Consider the following 11,975-nt stretch of genomic DNA (forward strand, 5'->3'; position numbering starts at 1 on the left):
AGGAGTGAAGGGACATAACTAATCTAGACTGGAGGTCGTTGACAGGTGCCCAGCAGATATCTCCTTGCAAGTGTCTGGGCAACCCTCCAAGCGGCCGCATTATTCCTCCACCCAGCATTTAAACCATCCTGCTGTCTAATTAATCATCACCCTCTGAAAAGGAGGAAACAATGTTTCCAGTCTCATATTAGCATGCAAATTACGTCTCCACCCCACATCATAGGAAGACATACCAAGTCACTGAAAACGCCTGAATGTTTTACATTACAAGCCAATATGAAAGCATCCATTTATCTTCTAGACAACGCAGTCTTATCTCCATGCATTAAAACACACACACACACTCTTCAGGGATAGCTATTAGGGCCCGATTTACTATTCTGACCTGTCAACTTCGTGCCTCTCGCTTTTGTTCTCTTTTGGGCTCACTTTTGCCTTTCTGTGCTGTTTTGTGCTATTTTTGCTCTTTTTTTAGTTTCAAAAAGAGAACTTTATTTAATAGCATGAAGGTGTCAATATACAATACATATGATTAATCATCAAACAATGCAATACATATGTATTCTAGCATAAATCCCTAAATAATACCAAGGGGTAACAATCATCACAGTGAGTAGCGATGAATAGTATGATTTATTTAGTTACACATTTATTAGAGGAAAATTTTGAAGAACTATGGGGGTTTGAGGACTTCTTGTTGGGATGGGTTTGGTAATGAGTGTTGTTTAGCACAAGTGTCAAAGAATATTGTGACAGGTATCCATAACTGAAGTCGTTTCGTAGCCAGATGTGTAGGTGAGTTGGAAAATGTATCTAGTCGATGGTTATGACAAATATCGTACCACCAAGCCTTAAATGACATTTTTGTGAAGTCTTTCCAATTTCTAGTTACTTGTTGAAAAGCAACTGCTATTAATAAATCAATTATTTTAAAATTAGTTGCATTATTTTCCCAGACAGGTGAAAGGCTTCCTAAAAAGATATTTGTTGTAGAAAATGGAATAGTTGTACCGACAATTGAATTAATTTCAGACCAGACACGTTTCCAAAAGTTATGTACTGGTGGGCACAAGAATAACGTGGAATAAATCTGCATTTGGAGATGTACATGTCCAACAAGTATCCAACGTAGCTGGGTATCTTTTGTTCAGAATATGTGGAGATAAGAAGAGTCTATTGTAAACTTAAAATAATGTTTGTGTTAAGCTAGCTGACTTTGAGGATTTGCGTATCTTAGTCCAAAGATTATTCCACAATGTAAAGGACCATGCTGTATTAAAATCTTTCTCCCATGCCTCTTCAGTACTTGATTTCTTTCTTAGGGTACCAGTAGATTGAAGGAAAGTGTACAAAGTTGACGCTTTGGGTTGAGTGTGTAGAAGAGTGGATAAATCCTTATGCATATGGGTTGTATGGGTGTTAGAAGCTTTATTCGAGAGCTGCATGTAAACATCAGTTACATTCTTACGGAGAGTATGATATTTGGGAATGAATGAATTGGGTAAAGCATACAGCTGCTTCAGCAAAGGGAAGGAAAAAAATTCTGTGTTTGAAAATAGTTGATGGACCCATATTAAGCCTGGCTGTCTCCATATTTTCTAGTAAAAGGGTTTGTTGCATATTAATAGAGTTTTGTTATGCCATATGGGTGAGGTCAAAAAGGAGTCAAGAGTATCATGAATCAAGGGATATATGCGGCTTAATAATTTTGAACTTAAATAAAGGAGTGGAAAAAAGCTTGGGGTTTGCGAGAGAAGGAGAGGTATCCTTGAAAGGATAAGGGAGAGAGGAACGACAATTCAATTGATGACCATAGGGGACAATCATCCATAGAATCAAGCAGCCAGTATGAAGCTTGTCGCAAAAGAAAAGCTTTTTGGTAAGCAGAAAAATTGGGAAAATTCTCCCATCTTTAGCTTTAGGACGTGATAATTTGGAGAAAGACATACGTTGTTCCATAAGAAAGAAGATACAATTGAATTTACAGATTTAAATAATTTAGTAGAAATGGGGAATGGAATGTTGGAAATGGTATATACAACTATGGGTGAAAGCATCATCTTGATAGTATCTAGGCGGCCCCACCAAGATAGATAAAGAGGTTGCCATTTATTTGTGAGCTCCGTATGTTTTTGGATGCATGTATTCATGCATAATGCGACGGTGCTTTTGATTGTTGGTGTAAACTTTAAACCTAAGTATTTGATAGAGGATGATTTCCACGTAAAATTGGTTGAGGTGAAATCGGCTTTAAAGGTATACTTTTTTTAAACCTTTATTTGTGTAAATTTTTTGCAGTTGAACATATTACAACATTACATCATGTGCAATTGACTCAGTACGGGTTCTCTACATCTTACACATAGAAAGCATGAGTCATAATCCATAAAACAGTCGCGCGGATGCGCAGGCATAAGTTCAGTCAGCAACAACATTGACATGTTAGTCCATCCCATGAGGGGGCACTGCGGTTCCCAGAGTAATGGCCACCAAGAGAGGGGGGACTCCCATGAAACACTCCATCATAGTCCATTCTACAGATGTAACATAGTCCACAGCACTACACAAAGACAATGTGGCGCATAGAAAGTGGCGGTGAGCAATTCTTCCTCTATACTATTCCCAGGACACACCAACTTTGCCATACCCAGTATCCACAGCAAGGAGATCACACACCCACACCCCCGGTTCCAGGATTATCATTCTCTGCGTCTCCCCCAGCGTTTCTCACCTCGTTTTCCAGCAAGTATGTCTGCAGTGGTCCCCACACATCCCTCGGTCTAGAGGACATCGGCAATAGCTTCGAATATACAGTGAACTGTTCTTGACAATAAATAAGATCATGTAGCCTTTCTTTGAATTTTGGGGCTCTCCCCCTACCCCATCTACAAGCAATCCTACGCTTTGCCAGCAGCAGAGCAATGTCAATAAGCTTCTGCATCTGTTTAGGGATATTCCTGGTATACCACAATACCATCACCAAAGGGTCCAATTCAAAAGTAATGCCTCCCATGCGTTCAAGCGCCGCATGTACCTGCGCCCAATACATATTGATAGCTGGGCAATCCCAGGCCAAATGTAGAAATCCCGCCCCAGGTCTCTGACATCCTAAACATCTATCATTGTCTGATAAGCGAAAACAATATTTCCTGGCAGGAGTATAATATACATGATGCAAAAATTTTAAATGGATGACCTTGAATCTACAGCTAGCCGATATACTCTCCGTAGCAGTGCAGCAGTACCTCCACTGCTCGTCTGATATGTCCTGCCCCAGGTCCTCCACCCATTGGGTACGAGCGAAGCCAGTAAGTTCTTTCCTATCTGCCAGTATCGTTCTGTATAATTTCGACACCAAGTGCTTCCCGTCGGGCGAAGCAAGGGGGTAAAAGTCTCCAGTTCAGAGGGAAACTTCGGAGCAACTTCCTCATTCCCTGTTGTAATCGGAGATATAAAAATACCTCGAGCGGCGTGGGCTGAACCCCCTGAAACAAATGTTCCCGTGTCCTAAACTGTCCACCAGAAAACAAATCACCCCACGTGGCAATCTGCAGTCGTGTGCAAATGGCTCAAAACCCTGCTACCTGCAATATAACCATGTTTGGGTGATAGGTGATCGGCATACGCGGCGAATAAAGTAATTGGGTCCCCGGGATGCGCACCACGCGCCTCCACGCATCTAGCGTACAGGTGACCATTGTGAGGGGCGTCACCACCACGCTAGGTGGACCATGTATAACCCCACTAAGTGGTATCGGGCGAGCCACCCAGTCCTCCACCGCTAGCTGGGGCATGAACGGCGTAGGGGCCATCCAGTGATATGCATAGTGAACTTGTGCACTCAAATAATAAATCTCAAAGTCTGGGACGTCGAACCCTCCCTTATCGTATGGTTGCGTAATAATAGCCCGTTTAAGATGAGGCTGCCTACCGCCCCATACCAGCCGCAGCAGTTCAGTCTGCAGTCTCTTAAAAAAATAGACACCAGGATAGTACGAGACATTGAGAAGAGGTATAATAATTGGGGAAGCACTGCCATCTTCACCAGGGACGCTCTACCCGCTAGCGAAAGCGGCAGTGCATTCCAGCGAGTAATCTTAGCCTCCAATTTAGTAATTACTGTGCCATAATTTAATCTAAGCATCTCCTCACGATCTCGGAAGACCTGTACCCCCAGGTATCTAAGGCCACCATCACACCACTGCAACAGGAAGTCTAGGGGGAACCTAGTCACGACCGGCGTCAGGGCGAAGAACTGTGACTTACTCCAGTTTATGTTAATCCCTGAGAGTCTACAAAAAACCAGGAACTCTCTAAGGAGTGGGTTCAGGTTGTGTTCAGGGTCCCTCACATAGAGTGTGATGTTGTCGGCATAAAGCGACGTCAACACCTGCCGTTGTTGACATTGGAACGCCCTATCATTATGGATCTGTCATAGTCTGGCTGCTAATGGCTCGACCGCTATTGCGAAAAGCAATGGTGAGAGTGGGCAGCCCTGACGAGTGCCCCTTGTGATCCCCATCGCCGAAGATAAATGTCCATTGATCACTATCTTAGCCGTTGGTTTAAAATACAGCAACTTGGCCCTTTCCACAAAATTGGGCGGAAAGCCTGTTCTCTGCAATACTTTAAGCAAATAACTCGATTCCACAGAGTCAAATGCCTTTGACGCATCCAAGAATATAGCCGCTACCAGGAAAGTCAGGGGCTATCGTCTGTATCAGGGAGAATAGAGTTCATAAATTATGTGTAGTGGCTCGCCCTGGTACAAATCCCAATTGGTCGGGAAGGACAATCTTGTCAATTATTAACGTTAATCGGGTAGCCAAGACCTTAGCTAGGATTTTGGTGTCACAATTGATGAGTGAAAGCGGTCGATAGGAGTCGGTTTTCTGGGGGGCGTTATCCGGTTTTAATAGCGAGGTGAGGACCACTTCTCTCATCGAGGCAGGCAATATCCTGTAAGCCAGGGATTCCTCAAATATTTCGCGCAGTACCGGTGCAATAATGTCCACATAGCATTAATAGAATTCAGCTGGGATACCATCCAATCCTGACGCCTTCCCATTTTGTAAGGACATTATCGTCTCCCTTACCTCATCAGTCTCCAAGGGGGCTCCTAAAAACTGCCTATGTGTATCACTCAACCAGCAAATTGCCACATCCCCCAGAAATTCCTCCTGATCCACATCACCACCCTGTTGTGTAGTGTACAATGCTTCATAGTGCGCCTTGAAGGCATCCAATATGCCCATTATATCACATTTTGGAGTCCCCTCTTGTGTGTCGATTTCTAACACCATATTACTGAATCTGGGACATCTAGTAATCTCAGCTAAAGCTCTCCCCGGGCGCGCCCCCTCACCATATCTGCATGCCACCCAATGCCGCCCTCTAAATTTTGCTTCCCTAATGGCTTCCTCCTTGTACGTAGTCAGCACTTTCCTGAATTCAGCCTGCCATGTCCCACCTCCCTCGCACCATTCGATCCTCAATGTTGTTTGAGTTCCGCTCTAGACTATCCAACGTACGTCGGATGTCCCTCAGGACCCCAAAGCTTTTAGAGATGCAGTAACCACGTATAGTGACTTTAAAGGCTTCCCATATTATTTCAATGCTGTCCACAGAGCCCTTATTTTGCGCAAATAAATCCTTAACCACTTGGATGCTATGCTTCTTCTGCTGCTTCAATGTAATTTCCATTGAAATCAATGGAAACTCCATGACGAGTTACCCTTGTCATTAGCGCTGAAGGGGTTAATCTCTTCCCCTAATTCCGTTCAAAACACCAAATCCAACAGCGCCTTGGGCTGTAGCTGCCACACAGGCAGGGCCGGACTGGGAACTGAAAGCAGCCCTGGCAAATTTCTGCAGACCAGCCCCCGGGTGGCGCGTAGCGAGCGAGCGCAGCGAGCGAGCCCGTCCCCTAATAGGTGGGTTTGGGGGGGTTCTCCCCCCGAGAAAATTTTGGAAAACGACAGACCAAAATGGTGAATTTTACAGCACTTTTTAGGTTTCGCCTCGCCGAAGATGCGCTCTGCGCATCTTTTCGGCGCAGGCGAAATCCTGTTGAGAACTGTAAGGTGGCTTTGTTCGGCCCTCGTCCTTGATTGGCTGGCTCCGTAAACGGAGCCTTGCCATTGGACGAGGGGCCTGTCCGTCAATGCCGGACCAGACACGGGGGCGTTCCCGACATTCTTTGGCTTTTGCCGACGTCACGGGACGCCGGGAACGCCCCCGTGTCTGGTCCGGCATTGCCGGCACTTCTGCGAGGCTCCCGAGCGAAGGAGGAGCCCCGGGGAAAGAGCATGTCCCGCCTCGGCCTCGGAACGAAGTCCAGGTGAGTGCTTTGTTTGCTGGGACAAGGGGAGGCTCCCTCCCGCTACCCGTGTGTCCGTTCCCGCCCCCGCACCCCCCCCCGCCCCCTCTCCGTTGGATCTTGTTTGTGGGTAGGACGAACTAAAATATGGCACGTTTGAATGCATTTGGATCGTTTCCTATCCACCACAGTTTTACCGCGACAGCCATGCCTGCCCCGCCTCCATGACCTTGACATACAACTCCATAGCAAGTTCTCTGTGCACGCTGGTTTGAGTGACTTTTCCTTCAATTTTCCAAGAAAAAGACTCTTGCCAAAGTGCAGCTCAGAAGAGCCATCATGCTGCGAGGGACCTTTCTTCCATGTTCGGGTCAAGTCGTAAGAACTTCACGTTCAGAACACTGTGGCAGCAGGCACCCTCCCGCCTGATGAGTTTAGTTGTCCGCTCAATACATGTATACATCTCTGAGATTTAGCCAGGAACTCAGGAGTTCCTTTATGCAGTGGAATATTTCAGTTAGATGGTAGGATTCTAGTAAACATATTATTTATTGGATGCGTTTTTTTTCTCCGCGTTCTCGGAACTGATCCCTGCAGTTGGCAGTCTGCTGTGTTCTGTGGTCTTAAGGCACCCTGCAGCCTCCTGGGTTCACTTCCAAGTACACGGTCCATGAAAGCTTTAAGAAATGCCTTTGTACCTAGTTTTACGCAAACTTTTTTTTTAGATTATTAAAAATTATTTTCTCCTAAGAAAATATGCAATCTGTTAAGTTTTTTCTTTAAGAATGGGGCAGGAATGCAAATAGCTGTATTTGTACTAACGCGTATGACCAGTTACAGATATCTATATAGAATGGAGGGGGTTAGGAACTGGGTGCAGTACATTTGACTGCTGTCCTGTGAACTTCTTAACTTAGAGCACCTTTCGCTGCTGGCCACTAAGGGACTTTTTGACACGCATGCTACAATCTAAAAGAGATTGACTTTTTTTGCCGTCTTTAGTGTGGATAAAGTACGTTTTTATAAGTCCTGTCTGCTCATGTATTAATGATTGTTGGAACATCCCTTCATTGAAACCAGTTTGAGGATAAAAGAAGGATTTATCCTACAAGACCCAAGAAGGAGAGTCTGCAATTCAGTGTTTAGTGAGCAATAGCAAATCTGTATCAAGTGGATGAGCTGTCTGTTGATTGTTGTTTGCATCACGCTAAGACAACTCTTCTACAGAACACTCATCTAGTGAAGAACGCACCTCAACAACGGAAATGCATCATAGCCAGTTTGTTTATATTTAATTCCTGATAAATGTTATTGTATGCTATTTTTGAGCCCATAATGTAGCATGGGAGGCAGCAAAGTACTTTACAGGTGTAGTGGTAGCCTTAGAGCAGAATGGATTAACATGTTATGACCGTGAGGAGCTACAAGGTAGGACAGGTATTGTGGGGAGATGCAGGTAAGGTAGTAAGGCTATAGCTTGTTTGTAAGTTTTACAGTGTTGACGTCTCTTTGGGTTGATTGTTGTTTTCTTTAGGCTGCAGCTGATGTTCCCTGTGATGTGCCTTGGACATAAATATTTTCAGGTCTTCTAAATTTCAGGAAAAATCGGGCCCTTCTGAATGTGATGAGCAGTCCGTTACAGAGCCTGTGGGTTACAGCTTGGAAAGTCTGCGCAAAGTATCCATCTTTGTGACAGTGGGCAAAGGCACTTTATTTGTGTCATGGCTGAGCAACTTGTGGCAGGCAATCTGTCAAGTTACCCATATGTCTGCGTAGAATCGCAGTTTTAGGTCTGGCATAACAGCACTGCTTTTACCTGACATATTGTTACCGGTTCTTTAAAATATGTAGTGTGGATTTTGGATCTGCCAACAGTAGTATATCTCACTTACTTTCTGCCAGGTTGTTTGGTGTATCATTCTAGTTCTTATGTAGTGATTAGATTGCAATCCAAAAGGAACTAATTTTGACCTCCAAAGATCTCAGAATCATAATAAACTAATTACGTCAAAGATTAATTTGATACAGGCTTTTGTTTTGTATTTTTTCCACAGCATAAAGCTTTTTAGGTTTCGCTGGGGGGCGGAGCTGTCAGGCTCCTCCTCCAGCGAAATCTGTAGTTTCTAGTATGGGTGACTTGAAGACGCCTCTCTGCTTCATTGGCTAGCTCCATAAATGGAGGCTAGCCATTGGAACAGAGAGGCGTCCGGGTACGCTTTTAAATGGCATTGGTCAACCAGACCGTCTTTCAGCTGAGCTGCCTGTGAGCATGAGAAGCAGAGGTCATTCATTTGAACCGTGGTGTACTACATGCAGTGAGAATGCTGCAACTCTCTCCCTAATTGGTCTTCAAATGAAACTAAAGTGCCCGCGGTAGCTCGGATCTCAACGTGCTGGGTCTCGTTAAAAAATGCAGCACTGAGCTCCCAGTGACGCTTGTCCACGCAACCATTTGTAATTTAGCATTTACACATTCCACATATACCCCACGCCCAAAGACGAATGCACCGATGCATTTATTTCAAAGAGTCTCAAAAGCGTTTATTCTAATTGACCAATTAAAATCATAGACAGGTATTAAATTTGTTCCGTTTTAAAAATCGCTCAAAGAACACTAAGCAAGTATTTGGCTGTGCACTTTGCACCAGTGTTCACAGATAAAAAATATGTACAGAATAAAATTTATGGTATATCAACATAGAAAAGAAACACGTTTTTTACAAGACTGTTAAAGATGTTTAAATACACAGCTCTGTTTTTATAATTACAGTATTTACATCGAGCACCCTGCGCATAGCACACGGTACTGTGTAGTAAATACACAGTTGCTAGTAAACCACAGTATACTTCCCCAGTGAAGAAGTATAGCTGTTACATCGCCCTATAGCACACGTGGCATCGTATGTCTGCCCTGATTTTAAGTCTACATTATTTGCTCGCTGGATATTTTGAGTCTATAAATGCGATATTAAAAGTGAAATTACAAGTCCCAGAATGCATCATTCAGTTGTCTAAAAAAAACGAGACCCAAGCAGCAGAAAGTATCACAAACGTCACACAGGGGCCAACAGGCGCCTATGGAAAAGTTAGTACTTCTTCAGCACTTTTTATCCTGCACCATGGAGAAGAAGAATGCGCAGAGCGAGCCCCACGACTCCCCGCAGTACTCCTCCGCGACCTTTTTCTGGTCGACGCTCTCGTCTTCCACGCATTCTTTGCTGCTCGTCTCAGCGTCCTGCTTCACCTCAGCAGTCGCGTTAGAAGGGCGGGAGGGCTTTTTACCGGGGTGAATTACTTTCTCCTTCCCAGTGGCAGCTTCTATAAGGCTGGAGCTGGAGAAGCTGAGGAGCGCCTCCTTGGGCCCCTTTTTGCACTCCTTTGACTTTAAGACCGCCTTGGGGTCTTGACACAGGTTCTTCTGTTTCTTCAAAGCGCACGCGATCTGCTTCCAGTAGTTCTTCTGGTTGGCTGCATACTGAGGGCACGAGGAAGGGCTCCCGGCGAACACATACCAGAAGCTCTCCCCTCGCTTGAGTCTCATGTGTGTGTGTGTGTGGCTATGGGTGTGTGTGGCTCTGGTGTGTGTGGCTATGGGTGTGTGTGTGTGTGTAGCTCTGGGTGTGTGTGTGGCTCTGAGTGTGTGTGTGGCTCTGGGTATGTGTGTTTGCGTTGCTCTAGGTGTACGTGTGGCTCTGGGTGTGTATGTGTGTGAAGCAGTGGGTGTGTGTATGTGTGTGGCTCTGGGTGTGTATGTGTGTGTGGCTCTGGGTGTGTATGTGTGTGTGGCTCTGGTGTGTGTGTGGCTCTGAGTGTGTGTGTGGCTCTGAGTGTGTGTGTGGCTCTGAGTGTGTGTGTGGCTCTGAGTGTGTATGGCTCTAGGTGTGTGTTTGTGGCTGGCTCGGGGTATGTGTATGAGTGGCTCTGGGTATGTGTGTGTGACTCAGGTTGTATGTGTGGCTCTAGGTATGTGTGTGTGTGTTTTTGTGGCTCTAGATGTGTGTGTCTGTGTGGCTCTGAGTGAGTGTGTGTGTGTGTGGCTCTAGTGTGTGTCTGTGGCTATGGGTGTGTGTGGCTCTGGTGTGTGTGTGTGTGGCTATGGGTGTGTGTGTGTATAGCTCTGGGGGTATGTGTGGGTCTTAGTATGTGTGTGGCTGTCTCTGGGTGTGTGTGTGTGTGTCTCTAGGTGTGTGTGTGTGTGGCTCTTAGTGTGTGTGTGTGTAGCTAGCTCTGGGTGTGTGTGTGTGGCTGGCTCTGAGTGTGTGTGTGTGGCTCTAGGTGTAAGTGTGTAGCTCTGAGTATGTGTGTTTGTATGGCTCTGGGTGTATGTGTGTGTGTGGCTCTGGGTGTGTGTGTGTGTGTGGCTCTCGGTGTGTATATGTGTGTGGCTCTGGGTGTGTGTGTGTGGCTCTGAGTGTATGTGTGTGTGTGGCTCTGGGTGAGTGTGTGAGTCTTAGTGTGTGTGTGTGTGGCTGGCTATGGGTGTGTATGTGTGGCTAGCTCTGAGTGTGTGTATGTGGCTCTAAGTGTATGTGTGGCTCTAGATGTCTGTGTGGCTCTGGGTGTGTGTGTTTGTGTATCTCTAGGTGTGTGTAGCTCTGGGTCTATGTGTGACTTTGAGTGTGTGTATGGCTCTCGGGGTGTGTGTTTGTGTGGCTCTGGATGTGTGTCTGTATGTGTGTGGCTCTGGGTGTGTGTATGTGGCTCTAGGTGTGTGTGTGTGGGGGGGGCTCTGGGTGTGTATGTGTGTGTGTGTTTCTCTGGGTGTCTGTGTATGTGTGGCCGCATTGTGTGTGTGTGTGGCTCTAGGTGTGTGTGTGGTAGTAATTGCTGTCTGCTAAACTCGTCCGTAGGATACAATAAGTCTCACATTTGAGAGAAATTAAGCAAATGGCAATGTAAATAACAATGCCATTTACTTCTCTATTTCTTAAACCAACACATAAATACAAACTTTGTCATTTACAATGCCAATAGCTCAAACTTTTCCAAAGGCGAAACCATTGCATTGTAAATGCTTGTTTCATTATATATTCAATTGTATCAACTTTCAAAGCACAGTAAATAGTAGATGATGACCTTAAAGAGCACCAGGTTACCCACCCAGTCATATGTACCCATAGACATTCTTTCAGAGAGCACCAATAATAGACACAAGTAGTGAATCAGAGAGAACAAAGTAAAAGTGAGACCAGCCCCCCACATGGTGTGTAGTGAGCAAGCGCAGTGAGCAACCACTACTAGGGGGAGTTTAGGGGGTTGAACTTGTCCCCCCCCAAGAAAATTTGAGAGACAGAAAGGCCAAAATAAACATTTTCCATTACATATTAGATTATATTACCTTTTAAAGCATAGTAACTTGTCACTCATGTTGTCACACATGAGCACACAGGCCACTGACTGATGCCAGAATACTGTGGAAATGTCACACATAAGCACCTAGGCACTGACCCAGGCCTGGTCACACCACCAGGCCAGTAAACATGCAAACGTCACACATAAGCACCCAGGCCAGTAAGCATGGCAATGTCGCACATGAGCCACCAGCTCCAGGTCACTGAGGCCAGAAACTATGGAAATAGCACACATAATTAAGCACCCAGGCCAGAAAGCATGGAAACGCCACACATAAGCACCCAGGCTGATAGAAGGCATGGAA

General features: G+C 45.3%; 1 protein-coding gene across 1 annotated transcript; it reads right to left on the bottom strand.

The window, feature by feature from the left end:
• Positions 1 to 9,416: 9,416 nt before the first annotated feature.
• On the bottom strand, positions 9,417 to 9,860 carry LOC147727814 (fibroblast growth factor-binding protein 1-like). Its single transcript, XM_086963693.1, has one exon. The coding sequence runs from the start codon at positions 9,858 to 9,860 to the stop codon at positions 9,417 to 9,419; it is 444 nt and encodes a 147-aa protein (XP_086819819.1).
• Positions 9,861 to 11,975: the final 2,115 nt, after the last annotated feature.

Source organism: Lissotriton vulgaris, chromosome 3_1 (assembly GCF_964263255.1).
Source record: "Lissotriton vulgaris chromosome 3_1, aLisVul1.2, whole genome shotgun sequence".
Classification (NCBI taxonomy): domain Eukaryota; kingdom Metazoa; phylum Chordata; class Amphibia; order Caudata; family Salamandridae; genus Lissotriton; species Lissotriton vulgaris.

Coding starts and splice junctions, on each gene's coding strand:
- LOC147727814 (XM_086963693.1), bottom strand. CDS start 9,860: ATGAGACTCAAGCGAGGGGAGAGCTTCTGGTATGTGTTCGCCGGGAGC.